Source organism: Pleurodeles waltl, chromosome 8 (assembly GCF_031143425.1).
Source record: "Pleurodeles waltl isolate 20211129_DDA chromosome 8, aPleWal1.hap1.20221129, whole genome shotgun sequence".
In the NCBI taxonomy this organism is placed as follows: Eukaryota; Metazoa; Chordata; class Amphibia; order Caudata; family Salamandridae; genus Pleurodeles; species Pleurodeles waltl.
Genome location: NC_090447.1, coordinates 1538926336 through 1538945652, shown reverse-complemented (window position 1 = coordinate 1538945652; position 19317 = coordinate 1538926336). Strand labels below are relative to the sequence as shown.

At 45.3% G+C, this 19317-nt stretch overlaps 1 protein-coding gene across 1 annotated transcript in view; it reads left to right on the top strand.

The window, feature by feature from the left end:
• The window catches only part of PLA1A (phospholipase A1 member A), a 202813-nt gene that overhangs the window by 134753 nt on the left and 48743 nt on the right, over positions 1–19317 (top strand). Inside the window, exons 4-5 of the mRNA XM_069202990.1 lie at positions 6114–6222; positions 15252–15353. Of these exons, the coding sequence (XP_069059091.1) occupies positions 6114–6222; positions 15252–15353 (211 nt within the window). The remainder of the gene's footprint in view (positions 1–6113; positions 6223–15251; positions 15354–19317) is intronic.

Below are 19317 nucleotides of genomic sequence, written 5' to 3'. Positions count from 1 at the left end.
CCCCGTCATTTGAGCATGTGCGTTTCCCCCCTGCATCTGCTTTTGGGGCATCAAAAACTGAGTTGATTCAGCTTGTGCCAATGTCTGGTTGTGACCATTCTGTACTCCCCTTACGGTTTGTTCTCGAATCATTCCTCCACTGTTGTCACTGCTGTAGTACCCTGGCATCTGCGGCTGATAATTTTCTGCTGGTTTCAACATGGGCACATCTGGATATATTCTCCTAACCTGCGGTATCTGCGGGGTGAACAATAAACTCGGGTCCTTAGATCCCGATGACGCTCCTGAACTCTGGGTTTCACTGTTCCGTACCGGTGCCGGAGGGGCAGAACTGGTACTTGGACCTTGTCCATTCTCCGCATAAGGTGGTGGACGGTCGTTCAGCAATTGCATTATTAACTCCTCATCCTCTAACTCCTCTTCTCTTCTCAACTTTTCCTCGTCCTCTCTATCCTTGGAACACTTCCTGTCTGTCTTACAGGTAGCTTTCTTACCTGCCTCCCCTTCTTCCTTAGTAATTGCGGGAAACAATTTTATCCCCTGCAATACATCTGACCTCCACACCTTCTGTGCATTATCCCACCTAGCATCCGCTAGTGTCTTTTCTACCTTTCTCATCCTGGTCTCAAACTTCTTCTGCTGTTGCTGTCTGGCCATTAGTTCCCAAATCGCTAGAGCCTCAAACTGGGCTGGCCTTGGAGGCACCTTCATGTCGTACATCGTGAATCTCAAATTCTCTAGGATCCTTATATTGAATGTCCCATGTATCGGGAACGCTACGCTCCCATGTTTCTCTGTCAGTTTGTGCCATTGCTTTAGCCAAAGACACGGAGCTACCCCCTTCTCTTCCATTACAATGTAAGCTGGTGTGCCCTCGGGCGGCGTCTCCTCTCCTACGCTCGCTTTAATGTAAGACACCCCCTTCATCGCACTCCTAAATGCTTTAAAGAATTTCATTTTCTCGTCTTTTATTTCACAAAGTTTGTAATCAATAGGTGACTTTAATTCCCGGAATACTCTTCGCTTGCCTTTCCCCTTCCAATCGAGTCCCACGGACTGCGTCCAATCCGTGCGCGACCCTTCTCTGCAACCAACCTATCCCAGCGCGGCTCCTAGTGACGTCACACTCACACACTGCGGCTGACAAAGCCTCGCGGCTAGTCTTCCTTCACTCAGCTCCTCTCGTAACAACTTCTTGCATGTATCGCGAGCTACCAAAAAAATAAAACAGATCTGTCGGTTTACTACAGGAGGGGTAACACAATCGCTTCAGGACCTTAGGGATTTTTCACTAGCCTCGGCAGTTATTCCATCTTTCTCGGTCCCCACGTTCGCAAGCAAATCTGACCCGCAGATCTACTCTCAACTTGTCAATGATCTGTTCTAGTGCACTTAGAATCTTCTCAAAGCCCGAAGTCGAAGTTTCTTTCACTCCCTTACACGCGTACCGACTCGTTGACCACACCCGATCAACCTACTAAACCGCCCAGACCACAACATAAAACAACATACTCCGGAGTCTCTTGACCTCGCAGGGCCCGTCTCAACAACAACAACCACGTGGACCTTTTTATGCACAAAGCGCCACACGCACATGAAGTTCGACGACTTCCCTACTCTCACACTCGGAGTCGCACCTCCGCTATTTCTATGAAGTTCGACGACTTCTCTACCTCTACACCCGGAGTCGCACCTCCGCTATCCTCTAAAAAAGAAAAAAGAATTCCTCGCAACCTTCTCACACAATCTGCGGCAATAAGCTGTGCAAGCGCAAAACCCTAACTTCACTCATACCATCACTAGTACCGCCAACGCCGAATCCACACCTCCATTCTCTCCATTCGCAAGCTCCGAGATCCCGGGAAAGTCGCGGTGGACCTAGCCCATCATCATTCTGTCAATCTATTTTATCCAAGAAAAATCTAATTCAACTTCTCGAGTGGGGTCTCAAAATGCGTAACCGTTAATTCAACACCATGTACTTTAAGAGTACAGGGTCCCAAAAGACGTAACCGTCCTCTGCTACCATCTACTGATAGAGCGGTCCGTACTAATAATTTTACCTGTGTTCGGACGCTCTTTAGGCCGATGAATCTTTTGACTAAGTGGGACTCTCTGTACTCTATATCGATCAACTTCCTCAAATCAATAATTAATAACGAACATAAGCAATACCTTGATCAACATAACACTTGACAATTAATCCAGAATACATTTCGGCGAACCCTGACCTTTCAGTCAGGAATAACCACACCAGTTTATTCAAAGTTAGTGAATTTTATTTCCCTATATTAACAAAGCTAGCACAATATAGATGTGTCTCAACACCAAATGATAAACATAAATGAACATTAATAGCTGTCCATAGCGGCGAAACAGGTGCAATCTATGTAGCATTTGAATCACAAGGCATTCGATAATAGCAATGCAAATCACTAATACGATAATCTGTAGTGAACTAATTGCATACATTTAGTCAGCATAACAAGATCTCAAATTGCATCGTGCGACATATGGAATCCTCGTCTAACCTCAAATTAGCATCGGCATGTGGGACTTCATGCAAAAACAATTTAACAACATTAATTTAGTAAAACTCCTAACTAGGGCTCTTATCAAAATCAGCAGTTGGTTACCTAAAGGAAACACAATGCAATTTTACAATTTCCTTTCATATTTACCAATTACGATCAGCAATCAAGGAAGTCTTCGTCTCTCAGGTACCGTTTCTCGATCAGCATGGGACGGGGCAAAAGGGGCAGGGGTGGACGGGGCAATTGCCTCACGGCGGCAAGGTAAAACTACTACTTCATGCAAATGGATCAAATCAAAGTTAAAGTCTCTAGGGCAAGAATCATTCAAAGTCTCTTTCTCTCGATTAGAGAAAGCATCAAAGTCTCTTTCAAAATGGCGTCGCAGCAAAGTGGGCCATAATAGCTGCAAAGTCTACAAAATGGCGGGATGTCCAATAATGGCCTAATTTCTTCTCGTGCACCTGGGTTTTATAGACAACAGTTCAAATCCAGTAGGGTCTTCCATTGGAGGGTTCATAGGTTAGCTTCAAATTGTCCAATCAAAAACGACAGTTCTCAAGCTTTTACTTAAGCATACATTATCCTTGGAGATGGGTACGCAAGTTGCAACATTTTATACCAATTAACTCACTTTTAGAGCTTCCATTGTCCGCACCTGCAGATCGACCTTGGAGTAAAGAGAAAATATGCCAGGCTGGCACGAAACTTTAAGATAAGCATGTGAACGGTCTCAGTGGAAAAGTACAGCTTCAAGCAAAAGTACACGTTTAATAGCACATTGGAAAAATACGAGCATCTAAACCGTGAGACCAGGCCACTAGGCCGAAGCCTGCACTAAAGTAATGCTAAGCTAAAACATTTCAAACAAGCAAATCATAGCACACGTTCACGATTATGTCGGATTGGTGCAATTCTAATACACCACGTTATATAAAGCACGCTTATAAATGTTGGCAAACTACTCTGAGGGCACATTTTGTCCCCGTACAATCTTTATTAGTTCGGTTAGAGTCACACATGATTATTTCAACACTACGTTTACGTGTTAATAAATGTAAAACCTTCATTTTCTGCTTCATCACTGACACTTCATTGGACCATTGTTTCCTGAATCAATTTTCAGTGAAACCGTCGAGTACCTGAAACTCTGTCTGAGTGGTTTCTGTTTTTAGAAATTCTGTCAAATTAGAATCCCAAATCCTGGTACTACTTGAGCAATAGTTCAAAATGTGGCAGAGAACCTCAGGTTAATGAGCTGAAAGGTTGTGATAGGACATCAGCAACCAAGTCTTTACCAATAATGCACCAGTGGCTCTGATTAACAATGGTTTACGTCACCAGCCTTCGAGTTCTGAAAGTGGCTAAAGTCATCAAGGAATCGTTCTCCTGATGGTAGAGAGACCTGTCTTGGAGCAATGATGCCTGTCCCACCAGTGGGGACCCCTCCATCGGAGAATTCAACCACAGGACAATGATGCATGACCCACCAGTGGGAACCCTCTCCATCAGAGAGACCCACCGCAGGACTGTGATGTTTGGCCCACCAGTGGGACCTCCCTCCATCTCAGAGACTGACCACAGCACAGAGATGCTTGACCCACCAGTGGGAACCCCTGCATCGTAGAGACCTACCTGAGCACAATTATGCTTGACCCACCAGTGGGGACCCCTCCATCGTAGAGACCTACCTGAGCACAATTATGCTTGACCCACCAGTGGGGACCCTCAGTCGGAGAGACCGACCACAGCACAATGACCCGTGACACATCAGTGACCCCCCCACATTGAAGAGACCGACTTTAGCACAGTGATGCTTGATCCACCAGTGGGGACCTCTCCAGTGGAGAGACCGACAACAGCACAGAGCTGCTTGACCCACCAGTGGGGACCCTTCCACTGTAGAGACCTGCCTGAGCACAATGATACCTGACCCACCAGTGAGGACCCCTCTATTGAAGAGACCTACTTTAGCTCAATGATGCCTGGCCCACCAGTGGGACCCCCTCTCCAAAGGAGAGACTGACCACAACACAATGATGTTTGACCCACCAGTGGGGACCCTCCGTCGGAGACACAGACCACAGCACAATGATCCGTGACACATCAGAAGGGCCCCCCGCATTGGAGAGACTGACTTGAGCACATTGATGCTTGATCCACCAGTGAGGAATTCTCCAGTGGAGAGACTGACTGCAGCATAACGATGCATGGCCCACTAGTGGGGACTCTCCAATGGAGAGACTGACCAAAGCACAATGATGCTTGGCCCACTAGTGGTGACTCTCTCCAATGGAGAGACCGACCACAGCACAATGATGCTTGGCCCACTACTGGGGACCCCTCCATCAGAGAGACCTACTGCAGCACAGTGATACTTGGCCAACCAGTGGGAACCCCTCCATCAGAGAGACCTACTGCAGCACAGTGATACTTGGCCAACCAGTGGGAACCCCTCCATCAGAGAGACCTACTGCAGGACTTTGATGCTTGACCCACCAGTGGGAACCCCTCCATCAGAGAGACCTACTGCAGGACTTTGATGCTTGACCCACCAGTGGGACCCCCATCACAAATACATGTCAGTTGCTTCTCTCTCACCACCAGAATACAACATAGTCACTATTTTCTCCTTAATATGTTGTTGTGCTCTCCCTTGCTTTTATTCTAGGACTGTGGAATGTAAACACCAATTTACACATTCTTGTGAGCTTCTTCACAAAATCACAATACTTACGTTCGAGTGCATCTCCACCGTCCAATCAGAAGGCTGCTTAGACTTGTAGATATTCCAGGGAAGAAGGTGTACCACCTACAACGGGGGCTGCTGAGGGGTGTAGAATAAGTCCGATACGAACACCAGGCATAAGCAGAAGCTTCCAGTCTCTGACCCTAAATACCCTAGGGCAGAGGATCTTAAACTTTTGACTTCTGTGGATCCCCACCCACTACTGGTGACCAGGGACCCCCCACTGAGTCATTATTAGAATCCAGGGATCCCCACTCAGTCATTTCTGGAACCCATTCCCTAGTTTAAGCAATTTGAATAATCTGAACTGAAAAAAAACACAAACATACTCCAACATAGTTCAAACAAATACACAAATGATGATATATTTTATTGAATTCACAAACAAATCTAAAAATAAATTATAATTTTAATTTTAATGGGACTTTTGGGGCTTTTCCAAATTCAACTGAGGCCACCCCTTGCCCATACGGTATTCCCTTTTATGCACGTGCACTGCTTCCACGAATCAATTTGAGGAGACCAACTTAACTTTTAGCCCCAATTAGAAGTCCCTTTACATTTACTTTTTTAAATTGTACATTGTTACTTTATTTACATACACTTCATTACTTTGTTATTATTATTTAATTTTATAAGTATTCACTGACTTACTGCGTAGCCTTCGCGTACCCCAGTGGTCCCCAGAAAACACGTTAGTAACCACTGCTCTAGGGTCCAGCTTCCATGGTCGCACGGCTAACACATATGTAGTCAATGTCATGCAGTGTCAGCTGTTGCTCTCACCCTGTTCTAAATATAATTTCATAAATGTTTTCATCTTCAATTTCCAGGCTTTGGGTGCACCAGAGAGCTCAATCCATCTCATCGGTGCCAGCCTGGGCGCACACGTCGGTGGGCTGGTGGGGCATTTCTTTGGTGGAAAGCTGGGAAGGATCACAGGTATGTAGTATGTGAGAACTTGATCATGTTGCATGTAAACCACTTAAAGATCAGCTAACCAAGTCTAGGCTTCTTCTGTCACACCAGCACATCTCTTTTAGTGGGACCCCAAAGCAGGCTCTACAATCTTACTTCTCTGCAGTACTTTAGGGAATGAAAATTACATCAGGACAATCTCTTAAGGTCTTTAGTGAACCTGCCTATCAGGTATTTTAATTTGTCATTTTCTAAACTAACCACATTTCTATAGACCTTTCGCCCAGATGAACCCTAGCCACTATTGGCAAGGCAAGATAAAGAACCTACCAGCAGAAATCTTAAATCCTGTGAGGCCACTGCACCCCCGTCCTCTGTGAACTCCTCTGAGAGGACCTTTCATGGTTGCTTGAGTGGACAAAACATCCCGTTTGAATTAGAGTGTCCTGTACTAGTTACTTTTACAAGCAATGGCCTCAGCTCCTCACCCTTTCTAATCTAACTGGCCAGAGTTACCATTGTGGGAGCCAAAGCAACAGTAATTAACCTCACTAGTGAATGGCATTTATGTGTCATTTAAAGTAATTCAGAGTGTCAGATGTGGGTGTCCAATCAGTGACTCTCATCATGGGGGTGTCAAACGGGGCTTTCACTCGCAGCGGAAGCACATTCCCAACCCTATGTTCCACTGCACTATCTCTTTCAACTTCCATAGTATCATGTCAAAAACCTTTACGGTATCCAGGGAGAATACCGCTGCGTCTAATCGCTCTGTGTGAGCCCGGTACGGCAGATCCATAGTTTGCCTAATGCTGCCCGCCCGTTGCCCATTCTGGATAAATCTCACTTGATCCCTTTGGATCAGTCGCCTCAGTAACTTCTCCATTCTTACTTCTGTAACCTTCACCAATATCTGATACAACTGGAGTTTGGGGTTCTTTAGGGTGTAGACACACAACTGAAGTTTGGGGTTCTTTAGGATATAAAGACACACATTAATAAAGGTGCGTATCACTGACCCGCACACTCAAACCCACCCAGTGGATAGACTCTTGCCAGCTTTCTGAAACTAACATTTTTAATTCCTGGATCCAAGAGTTGAATTCCATAATATCTTATGAGTAGTCCTAAGTTATGGATAAACATGTTTTGTGGCATCATTGATCCTAACTACTCGCTTGTAAACGACGGTCTGATTTAGAGTTTTGGCGGATGGGGTTACTGCGTCACAAACGTGACGGATATTCCGTCCGCCGTAATATGATCCCATTACATCCTATGGAAATTGATATACAGCAGACAGAATAACCTTCATGCTTGCGACAGAGTAACCCGTCCGCCAAGATCTAAATCAGGCCTAGGGCCACCATGAAATAAAATAAAATGAGGCTATCATAATAATGCAATCTATTGATCTACATTAGATTTACATTCTTTATATATATTATTTGTGAGATACTAATGTTATCAATGATGTCATATAACATGTCATGAGTCATGTAATATGTTACGTCATAAGCAATGAATGGCAAAGGCATAAGTTAATGTTAGCTTAGTAAACTATAACTTGTGAATTTCAGTGGGTTTTTTGTTTTTAAAGTTTAGCTTTTATTTGATTTCAGTCCCTATCTGTAACTCTGCTTTAACATTTGCCTTTACAGTGAATTCTGTTTTGTGTAATATAAGCATAAGATGTTATTACCACACTGAACTATAATGTTACTTTAACCTTTGTTTTTTCAGTAAATTTTTGGTTTTATTAACCATATTTAGCCAATGTCCCCACTGCAGCAATCTTCAGGTGTGTGCACTGGGGCATGGCTGCTGGCCTCTGGCCAGGCCCTGCACCACGCCGACCCACCGAAAGGCCAACTCTCTGCTCAGCCTTCAGCCATGCACAGCAGGCAGATGGCCACAACCAGCCAACTCCTCCACAGTCAGTAGTGGGGGTTGGCCACAGGGACTGGATTCCGGACAGATCTCACCCCCCACATGGGTATCTTTTTTTCTCGTACCATGATACTCCCACAATACCCATCACACATGCTTCACCCCCTTAGTACACGGTACCATGCAAGCTTTCCTGAGGAAACCCTGCAACATACTGCAGTACCATGGGGATGAAGCTTGAAGAGCAGTTGCTGCAGGAGGGCGACGTACTTCATGGAAGGGTTCTGCTGCTCCCGCATGAGTACTGCAGTACCCGCAACCTGAAGTTTGGTTTTCAAATGTAATGTCTCTAGAAAGGGAGCCCTCTGAATCTAATCATCCTCGTTAGTGCCTGGTGTTCAGGGTATCCCTGGAGTATTTTCATGCAGCATTTCGGTTCTTAGGAGCGTTTCCAGGGATGCTCGTGTAAGGTGACTATGGCCTTTACTATATTCATCATGAGAAATTTCCTTTTGAGACAGTTTCTCTTTTTATGTCGAAGTGTCTGGTGTGTTACCAACATCTTGTAAATATTCCTAGAGCTTCCCTGAGAATTAATTCCTCCCATTGGTTTCCATTGGCTTTGTGTTTTGTAACTCACATTTGCTTGCTTTCTATATGCTGGCTTTATTTGTTTAGGCTGTCCTGCTTGAGTTCTCCCCTTCTGAGGAGCATAGCCTATGTACTGTATTCTTCCACAGTGGTCACCCTCTGTAAAAATGCCTTTCAATCTTGTTCTTATCTTGTCACATTTGCTTTGCACTCAAAGATAGAGCTTAAAATACAGGCTCTGTCTTACGAGGGAAACTGGTTTTTACTTTTCGTTCTCTGACTTCAAAGTGAGAGGAATTATGTGACTATCTTACTGTGAATTCAAAGGCATCCTTCAGGCACACCACAACATTTAAATATCCATAAATGAAATGGGAAGATATTTCATAATATATCAGAATTAGGAAAGCACAAATGCAGCACTTTTTTGTAATTCTGAACAGTGTGGAAAACACGTATTTTAATACAATCAAAACAAATCAATACACTAAGTGATGACATTTCCACATATTATCATTATCACTGTATACTTTTATAAGTAAAACTGTATATATCTGCAAATGCAAAGGCAATTTCAATTTAAAATGTATTGTCTGTAACGGCAGTTTGCTACCACCCCATGCATAGGTAATACCATACCATGCCACTCCACTCTACTCTAGTCTACAACACTCTATTCCACTCTATGCCCCTCCACTCTATGCACTCTAATCAACTCCATTCTTCAACATGCCACTCCATCCTATGGTACATGCCATTCCACTCTAAAACACTCCACTCAACTCTACAACACTCCACTCTGCGCCACTCTACAGCATGCCACTGCATCCTATGACATGCCATTCAACTCTAAGACACTCCACTCTACAACACTCCTCTCTGTGCCACTCTTTAGCATGCCACGATCTCTACGACATGCCACTCTACTCTGACACTCTAATCCACACTGTGCCACTCCACTTCACTACACTCTTCTCCAGTCCACAACACTTTACTACACTCCACAACACTTCACTATATGCCACTCCATTCCACGCCACTCTACTCTACTCCACTCTACAACACTCTACTCTACACCACTCTGTGGCAGTCTACTCCACTCTGACACTCTACACAACTCACTCTTTGCAGCTACATGCCACTTCACTCCACTCCACTGCTCTACGCCACTCCACTATATGCCACTCCAGTCTACAACACTCTACTCCACTCTATGCCACTTTACTTCACTCTGCTCCACTTTGGCACTCCACTCCATGCCGCTCTACTCTACACCACTATTTGGCAATCTACTTCACTCTGACACTCTACACAACTCACTCTTTGCTGCTCCATGCCACTTCACTCCACTACACTGCTCTACACCACTCCACTCTATGCCACTCTACTCTAGGCCACTCCAGTCCACAACACCTTATTACACTCCACAGCACTTCACTATATGCCACTCCACTCCATGCCACTTTACTCTACTCTACAACACTCTACTCTACGCCACTCTTTGGCAGTCTACTCCTCTCTGACACTCTACACAACTCCCTCTTTGCCGCTCCATGCCACTTCACTCCACTCCACCGCTCTACGTCACTCCCCTCTATGCCACTCCAGTCTACAACACTCTACTCCACTCTATGCCACTCAAGTCTACAACACTCTACTCCACTCTATGCCACTTTACTCCACTCTACTCCACTTTGGCACTCCACTCAATTACACTCTGCTAGACTACTTGACAACACTCCACTCTACTCTACAACACTGCACTCTGATGCTTCACTCCACTGTATGCCACTCTACTATACACCACTCTACTCCACTCTATGCAACTCTCTCTGTGCCACTACATGCCACTTTACTTCACTCTTCGCCACTCTACTCTACTGTACTTTACGACACTCTATGCCACTCTTCAACACTTTACTGCTCTCTACGCCTCTACACTCCATGCCCTTCCACTTCACCCCCACTCTACGACACTCCACATCTTTCCACTGTACGATGCTGTATGCCAGTCCACACTCCATTCACTACCACTCTTCAACACTTTACACCACTCCACTGTACAATACTGTAAGGAAATGCCTCCTTGGCATGGTTACCTCCTGACTTTTTGCCTTTGCTGATGCTATGTTTTGAATTGAAAGTGTGCTGAGGCCTGCTAACCAGGCCCCAGCACCAGTGTTCTTTCCCTAACCTGTACTTTTGATTCCACAATTGGCACACCCTGGCATCCAGATAAGTCCCTTGTAACTGGTACCTCTGGTACCAAGGGCCCTGATGCCAGGGAAGGTCTCTAAGGGCTGCAGCATGTATTATGCCACCCTAAGAGACCCCTCACTCAGCACAGACACACTGCTTACCAGCTTGTGTGTGCTAGTGAGAACAAAATGAGTAAGTCGACATGGCACTCCCCTCAGGGTGCCATGCCAGCCTCTCACTGCCTATGCAGTATAGGTAAGACACCCAGTGCAGGCTTTGTTACTGGCCTCAGAGTGACAAAGGCACTCTCCCCATGGGGCCAGCAACATGTCTCTAGTGTGGCAGGCTGCTGGAACCAGTCAGCCTACACATATAGTCGGTTAAGTTTCAGGGGGCACCTCTAAGGTGCCCTCTGTGGTGTATTTTACAATAAAATGTACACTGGCATCAGTGTGCATTTATTGTGCTGAGAAGTTTGATACCAAACTTCCCAGTTTTCAGTGTAGCCATTATGGTGCTGTGGAGTTCGTGTAAAACAGACTCCCAAACCATATACTCTTATGGCTACCCTGCACTTACAATGTCTAAGGTTTTGCTTAGACACTGTAGGGGCACAGTGCTCATGCACTGGTACCCTCACCTATGGTATAGTGCAGAAATTGATCAGGTCAACAACTCCAGACCGGTGATGGTGCTTCCCTCCATGACTGAAACAGTATAGAAAATGATGAATATATAACTGGAAGGATATCGAAGGGAACGACCTCGTAGATGCAAACCAATCCGACTTTAGGGAAGGCTACAGCACAGAAATACCCACACTCATGGCACTTTCTGATGCCCTGAAAATCATGTGGTAAGAAGAAACCTCTATCCTTGTCCTCCTGGATCTCACCACTGCTAGGGATGGGAAGGACCATACCCTACCCTCCTGAATACTTACGTTAAGCCTCTATGCAGAATCCCTAAATAAAAAATTAAGAGCCATTGGTCTGAATCTCCACAGAACGCTGATGACAGTCAGCGCCATCTGGAAATAAACTCCAAATAAGGCGCCACTTTTTAAAACTAAGGGCCTCTTTACGAGTCTGGCGATCCGAGGATCGCCAGACTCGTGGTGACGGTTGGACTGCCACTCTCCAGGCAGTCTGACTGCCAGGGGACCGCCGTCACCACCAGGAACATTATTCCTGACGGGCTGACGGCAGTTTGAGTTGTACTCAGCCACGGCAGCACTGAAGTCAGAGCCGCCGTGCTGATTACAACTCAGCTTTCCACCAGCCTTTCCATGGTGGTCTCACCGCCATGGAAAGGCTGGCAGAAAGCCAGTGCCGGGGGCCATATGGGGTCCGCTACACTGCCCCAGCCCATAGCATGGGTAGTGCAACCCCTCCTGCCCAGCACCTTCAGAATGGGCATTGTCTGCTTTGCAGAGAGTGAGCACTCCGAGGGTGCTGTATTGCTACGGTATTGGTCTCAGCTCGCTTAAGGGAGCCAAGACCAATACCGTAGCACTGTTCCCACCAGTCAGCCCGGCGGGAACATTGTAATACGACCGGGGGGGGGGGAGGGGGGGACGAGTTTGGCAGTCGGCTCATCCGACCACCAAACTCATAATCAGGCCCAAAATCCTAACAAAATAGATTTGTTGCTCTTCACTCTTATTAACAGCTGATCTCTAGCCAATAAGGTGGTTATGGACTCAGACCCTCCTGGAACAACGCAGATTATTTTAAATGAAGCAAAATCTCTAAGCTTTATTCGGGACAGCAAACTCTCTATGCAGGGTCACATAAGACGCTTAGCCAATAATGCTCCATGGGAACTACCTACGCTTCCCATCTTAGAGTACTTGGTCCCGCCACAAGATTATAAGACCCTGGGACAGTCAGATGTTTTTTCCCAACTTTACTATGGAATTACTTTGCTCAAAGGAAACCATATATCCAGTCTTTCTCCCCTCAAACCCGCTCTGAGCGCATCAATCAGTCTTATTTCTAACATGAAAAAGATGAGTTATCTCAGTTCAAGGATCCTGAACTGGGTCGCTTAGGACAGAAGACGCCTTCTTGGAAAGCAACGCATCACATATGAGGTTCTTCATCATAACTTTCCTTCTTATTTACCATCAAATTGACACATTTTAGGAGCAAATAAGTGCTCATTCTAGATATACCGAAATTCAAGAATCAAAAATCCCTCCACTGGTCCGTTTGGGGGGGCGGAACCGAAAGTCCTGTGACTAGGGCTAAGAAAAACAGCCTCTTATTTTGTCATTAAGAATGGGACAAAAGAGTTCTAACTGGGTAGTATGTTCAACAATAAGGGTGTTTGAACAAAATATCAGGTTTTTAATATTTGAATACAGTAATAACAGAAAAAAACTATTGTGATACAGAAATATCGTAATGTAGAAATATCGTTAACAATAAAATCGTTGTTGTTAATATGGTTTTCAATAATATAGTTGTAAAGACTATTGTTAATTATTTTAATTGTGTTTTAGTTTACATACTAATTTTATGTTTTTTATTGTTTGTATAATTATCAGTTTTGTTTAAGAATAGTTCGTAATATTAAGTAATTTCGGAATTGTAATTTAATTGGGAGTAGTAATTTATAGTGTTATAGCAGGTTGTTGGGTTTGTAGGGGGATAGGATGGGAAGATAATTAAGTAATATATAATTATTAATGATTTCATGTTTAAGTAAGTATGTGATTGAAATAATGTAATAATGATTTAATTATTTATATTTTAGGTGTGGGTTGCCATGTTTGTAGGGGAATTGGGTGGGAAGTTAATTAGGTAACAAATAAACAATTTATTTATTATCAATGATTTAATTGATTATTAATTGTCAATGATGTAATCATTAATTTTAGTTAAATTTTAGCTGTGGGTTGCTGGGTTTCCAGGAGGTGAGTGATGAAATGAAATGAGAGATGGTGCCCAGGAAAAGTGTAATGTCCGCCAGGAGGTGAGTGATGGCAGGAATGAAATGATAGTGTACAGGAAATGAGTGACAGTGTACGAGAAATTAATGGAGCCGTACAGGAAGTGAGTGATGGCATGCAGGAAGTGAGTGATGGCATACAGGAAAAGAATGATAGCGTATAAGAAATTAATGGTGGTGTACAGGAAGTAAGTGATGGCATGCAGGAAGTGAGTGATGGCATACAGGAAGTGAGTGATGGCATACAGGAAAAGAATGATAGAGTATAAGAAATTAATGGTGGCGTACAGGAAGTAAGTGATGGCATGCAGGAAGTGAGTGATGGCATGCAGGAAGTGAGTGATGGCATACAGGAAAAGAATGATAGCATATAAGAAATTAATGGTGGTGTACAGGAAGTAAGTGATGGCATGCAGGAAGTGAGTGATGGCATACAGGAAGTGAGTGATGGCATACAGGAAAAGAATGATAGAGTATAAGAAATTAATGGTGGCGTACAGGAAGTAAGTGATGGCATGCAGGAAGTGAGTGATGGCATGCAGGAAGTGAGTGATGGCATGCAGGAAGTGAGTGATGGCATACAGGAAAAGAATGATAGCGTATAAGAAATTAATGGTGGTATACAGGAAGTAAGTGATGGCATGCAGGAAGTGAGTGATGGCATACAGGAAAAGAATGATAGCGTATAAGAAATTAATGGTGGCGTAGAGGAAGTAAGTGAAGGCATACAGGAAGTGAGTGATGGCATACAGGAAGTGAGTGATGGCATACAGGAAAAGAAGGATAGAGTATAAGAAATTAATGGTGGCGGACAGGAAGTAAGTGATGGCATGCAGGAAGTGAGTGATGGCATACAGGAAAAGAATGATAGAGTATAAGAAATTAATGGTGGCGTACAGGAAGTAAGTGATGGCATGCAGGAAGTGAGTGATGGCATACAGGAAAAAAATGATAACATACAAGAAATTAATGGTGGCGTAGAGGAAGTAAGTGAAGGCATACAGGAAGTGAGTGATGGCAAACAGGAAGTGAGTGGTGGCATACAGGAAATTAATGATAGTGGACAAGAAATGGATGGTGGAGTATAGGAAGTGAGTGATGGCATATATGAAATTAGTGATGCTGTACAGGAAATGAACGATAGAGTGAAGAAAGAGAGCCATGGTGTACAGGAAATGAGTAGCAATATATACCTTTTGAGGGTTCAGGATAGGAGTAATTTTTGATGTATCTTCAGACAGGTACACAGATGAAATTGAAAGCCAGGTTGAATATTAACACATTCTAAGACCTTGTATGACACATGTTATGAAGGTGACACAGATGATCAGTCTGCCATTTTAGTAAAGAGAGAGGTTTTACTCCCAGGGAGTACTGCAAGTACATGTAATGTATATCTTCTGTTTCTTCTGTTGTAGGGCTTGATCCAGCATCATACAAGTTCACGAAGGCCAGTACCGAGGAGCGCCTGGACCCTGGAGATGCCCTTTTTGTGGAAGCCATTCACACAGATTCTGACAGTAATGTGATGCATGCATTCATTCATTCCTTCATTAGTTCATTTGTACCTGCTTGTACCGGAACTAGGCATGGGTGCTTTGTGATTTAATACCAAGGTATGTTGGGACAACATTGATCTGTTGGCGATCATTTTACTGGGGTACAGCAACTCTGTGCTGCTATGAAACCATCCCGGGGGTGCACAGACATCCAGGAGCTTCACCCTGACCAAAGGACTTGCTTACAATAAGAACAGGTGGTTCAAAACTTAGACCTCCTTCTAGTGAAGATGTGCTGGGTACTTGAACAAGGCTCGTGCTGCAAGGCAGATCCCTTGACGTCTGAAGGTGGGGACATCCATGGCACCATGTCACATAAGCAGGGACTTCCCCATTCAATGAAGCTAACAGGTGGGAGGGATTCCTGCTTGAGCCCAAAGAGAGTTATGTAGCAGGTGGGGCCCAGGGAGAAGTACCAGGGCTTCACTCACATCCACACTTTACATTCACATCAACAAAGTTACATTTCCCATTTAATCTCCTTTGCTAATAAATTGTACAAATCTTTAAATATCCCATGTGAACTATATTCTGCAGACCACCCGGGTCACCCTATCGTATCCTGTGATCACCTGAAGGTTTTTGGTTTTACCAAACCATTGGAGCAGAACCATGATTGGTGTCCACCGATGAAAGTTTGCCTTGTCCATGTCCTATGTCCTGGACAGTCCCGGGGTGGAAAAAGACCTGGCAGCCTCTTCATTTCCCACCCAACGAAGAGCAAGCCATCGTACAACTTCCCCAAATATACATTTTCTGAAAATAAATTATTTGCCAGAATAAAAAAAACACCATTGGCTGTGATGCCCACTGCAATGACTTAACCTTTTGGTTCTATTTGGCTGGCAGATGTCTCACAACTTAGGGGGTCATTATGAACATGGCGTGAAACCCTGCCCTGTTCATGCTGGTGGTGTTTTCACAGACTGCCAGCCCCCTTGAGACCCCGATGCCGTATAATAGACATTCTGCTGGGCCGGGACATTGCCGACAGCTCCACATGGAGCCGTCATTAATGCTGCTGTGTGGCGGGTGCAGTAGCACCCGTCGCACAGATCACTGCCCGTAATCGGGCAGTGACCTGCGCAACAGGGCACTGCACGGGGGCCCCTGCACTGCCCATGCCAAGAGGGGAACCTGCCAGGGAAAGGCTGGCTGGAGGAACAAGGGTTCTTTATCCGTAGCGCTGCCCTGTCGGATAAAGTATACTGCCATAGTCAGGCTGCCTGTCGGCGGTAGTCTGGCAGTGGCGGAGGGCCACCTGTGGCGGCCCTCCCTTGTTCATAATATGGCGGTTCAGACCGCCATGCCGGTGGCGGTATTTTCCACCACCGCCGGCATGGTGGTCTCAACCACCATGTTCGTAAAGAGGGCCTTGATCTTTTGACTGTTCTTGCAGTTCTTTGTTTTTTAAAGTTTATTGTGTAATTGTAGGAGGCTGGCCTGGTGTGTGGTGGGTATCTATGGTACTTACACCTTACACCAGGTTCAGATATCCCTTATTAGTGTAGTGTAGTCAGTGTCTAGAAACCAGGCTCCCTAGAGGTAGTTGTGGATGAGCAGCCAAGGCTTATCTAGGAGACATGCAAAGCTCATGCAATACCACTGTAGTCACACAGCATTCACACTCATGAAAGAAAACACTCAGTGTTACAAAAATAAAGGTGCTTTATTTCGGTGACACAAATACCAAAAATACCATAGAGGCAATACTCCCTTAGGAGGTAAGTAATACACAAGTTATATACACTAGTATGCAGAAAATAGACATAAAAACAGTTAGAAAACAGTGCAATTAGTGAAAATCCCAATAGAAAGAAACAGCCCTAGGGGAAACACAAACAATATACTCAAAAAGTGGAATGCGAGAGTCAGTCCCCCACGTAGGCAGGTGTAGTGTATAGAGGGGAGCTGGGAGTACTAGGAAAGCCCAAAGGTAAGTACCACAACTCACCCCAGCGACCAGGAAAACAGGAGTAAATCACTGTAAATTCCCCTGAACACCCACTTGGAAGAAAAGAAGAATAATGCAAAGCCCAGAAGAGACTGCAAGACACCAACAGTGGATTCCTGGACAAGATGTCCTTTGGAAGAAGGGGACTAAGTCCAACAAACACAGAAGAGTCCAGGAAGGGCAGCAGCCCCTACCCACCAGACTGAAGGTGCAAGAGATGAGTCTACAGCGATGAAGGAGAGTCAGCACTGGCCCCAAGCAGACGATGGCAAGTTCCTGGAGGATGCAGGTGATGTCCCATGCAGGAAGGAGGGTTTCAGTTGGGTTTGTATCTTCGGATTCTACCAACAAGCCTTGGCACACGCAAAACTCACGGTTAGTGGAAAGTGGAGCTGCCTGGGACCAGGAAAGACCATATGGACTCTACCCAGGAGGGGGAACAAGAGGGGGGGGGAGTGACTCCTTCATCCCAAGGGAGATTCCTTCTTCTTTCTGGTCAGTCTGAAGACAGGCTGTTCTCAGAGGATGCAAAATTGGGGAAATGTTGCAGTTGCTGGAAGGAGCCATGGATACAATGTTGCAGGAGGCATCTTGCTTCTTTGTTGCAGCTTTTCAGGACCTGGAGCATCCAGATGATGCAGTTTCTTCAGTCAGAAGTTGAAGTGGAGATTACAGAGGAATCCTGCTGAAGTCTTGCAGACCGAATCTGAGGAACTACCCAAGAGAGAGACCCTCAATAGCCCTGAAAGGGCGATTGGTCACCTAGCTGGGTGACCACCTATCAGGAGGGGCCTCTTACATCACTTGCCTGCACTGGCCACTCAGATACTCCCAAAGCTCTCTGCCAACCTTGAATCCAAGATGGCAAAACCGAGGAACCCTCTGGAGGAGCTCTGCGCACCACCCCTGGGGTGGTGATGGACAGGGGAGTGGGCACCTTTGTCCAGTTTTGCACCAGAGCATGGCTTGGGGATCCCTGAACCAGTTTAGATTGGTTTATTCAAGGAGAGCACCAAATGTGCCCTTCAACGCATTACCAGTGGCGTGGGGAGGCTACCCCCTCCCAAGCATGTAACACCTGTTTCCAAAGGGAGAGGATGTAACACCACTCTTCCAAAGGATATCCTTTGTTCTGCCTTCCTGGACTTGAGCTGCTCAAGCAACAGGAGGGCAGAAACCTGTCTGCGAGGTGGCAGCAGCTTGGATTCCCTGGAAAACCTCAGAAGGCTGTAATGACAATACTGGGGGTCCTCTAAGGAGCCCCCGAAGTGCATGGAATCATGCAACAAATGTTTGAAAAAGCATTTGGGTATGATTCCAACATGATTGATACCAAACCTGCCTATGTTCAGAGTTACCATTATGTAGCTAGACATAGGTATTGACCTATGTACAGTATATGCGTAAAATGGTGGCTCCGCACTCACAAAGTCCGGGAAAATGGGCCTGGAGTTCATGGGGGCACCTCTGCTAGTGCAGGGGTTCCCCCACACACAGGTACTTTGCACCTTGCCCTCTGGGCTAGAAGGCCTGCCATAGGGGTGACTTATAAGTGACCTAGTGCAGTAAAAAGTGTCAGTGAAAGGGTGCTTGCACCTTTTTACGCAGGCTACAATAGCAGTCCTGCAGAACCCTTTGCTTGGGCTCCCTATGGGTAGCAAAATAAATGCTGCAGCCCATAGGGATTCCCTAGAACCCTAATGCCCTGGGTACCTAGGTACCATATACTAGGGACTTACAGTGGGGCTCAGTGTGTCAATAGTGGGATGAAATACAGAGTTTTGGGAGAGAGAGTGTAGGAAAGTACCATCTTGCCTGGCATGTTACCCCCATTTTTCACTGTATATATGTTGTTTTAGTTGTATGTGTCAGTGGGACCCTGCCAGCCAGGGCCCCAGTGCTCATAAGTGTGCCCTGAATGTGTTACCTGTGTTATGACTAACTGTCTCACTGAGGCTCTGCTATCCAGAA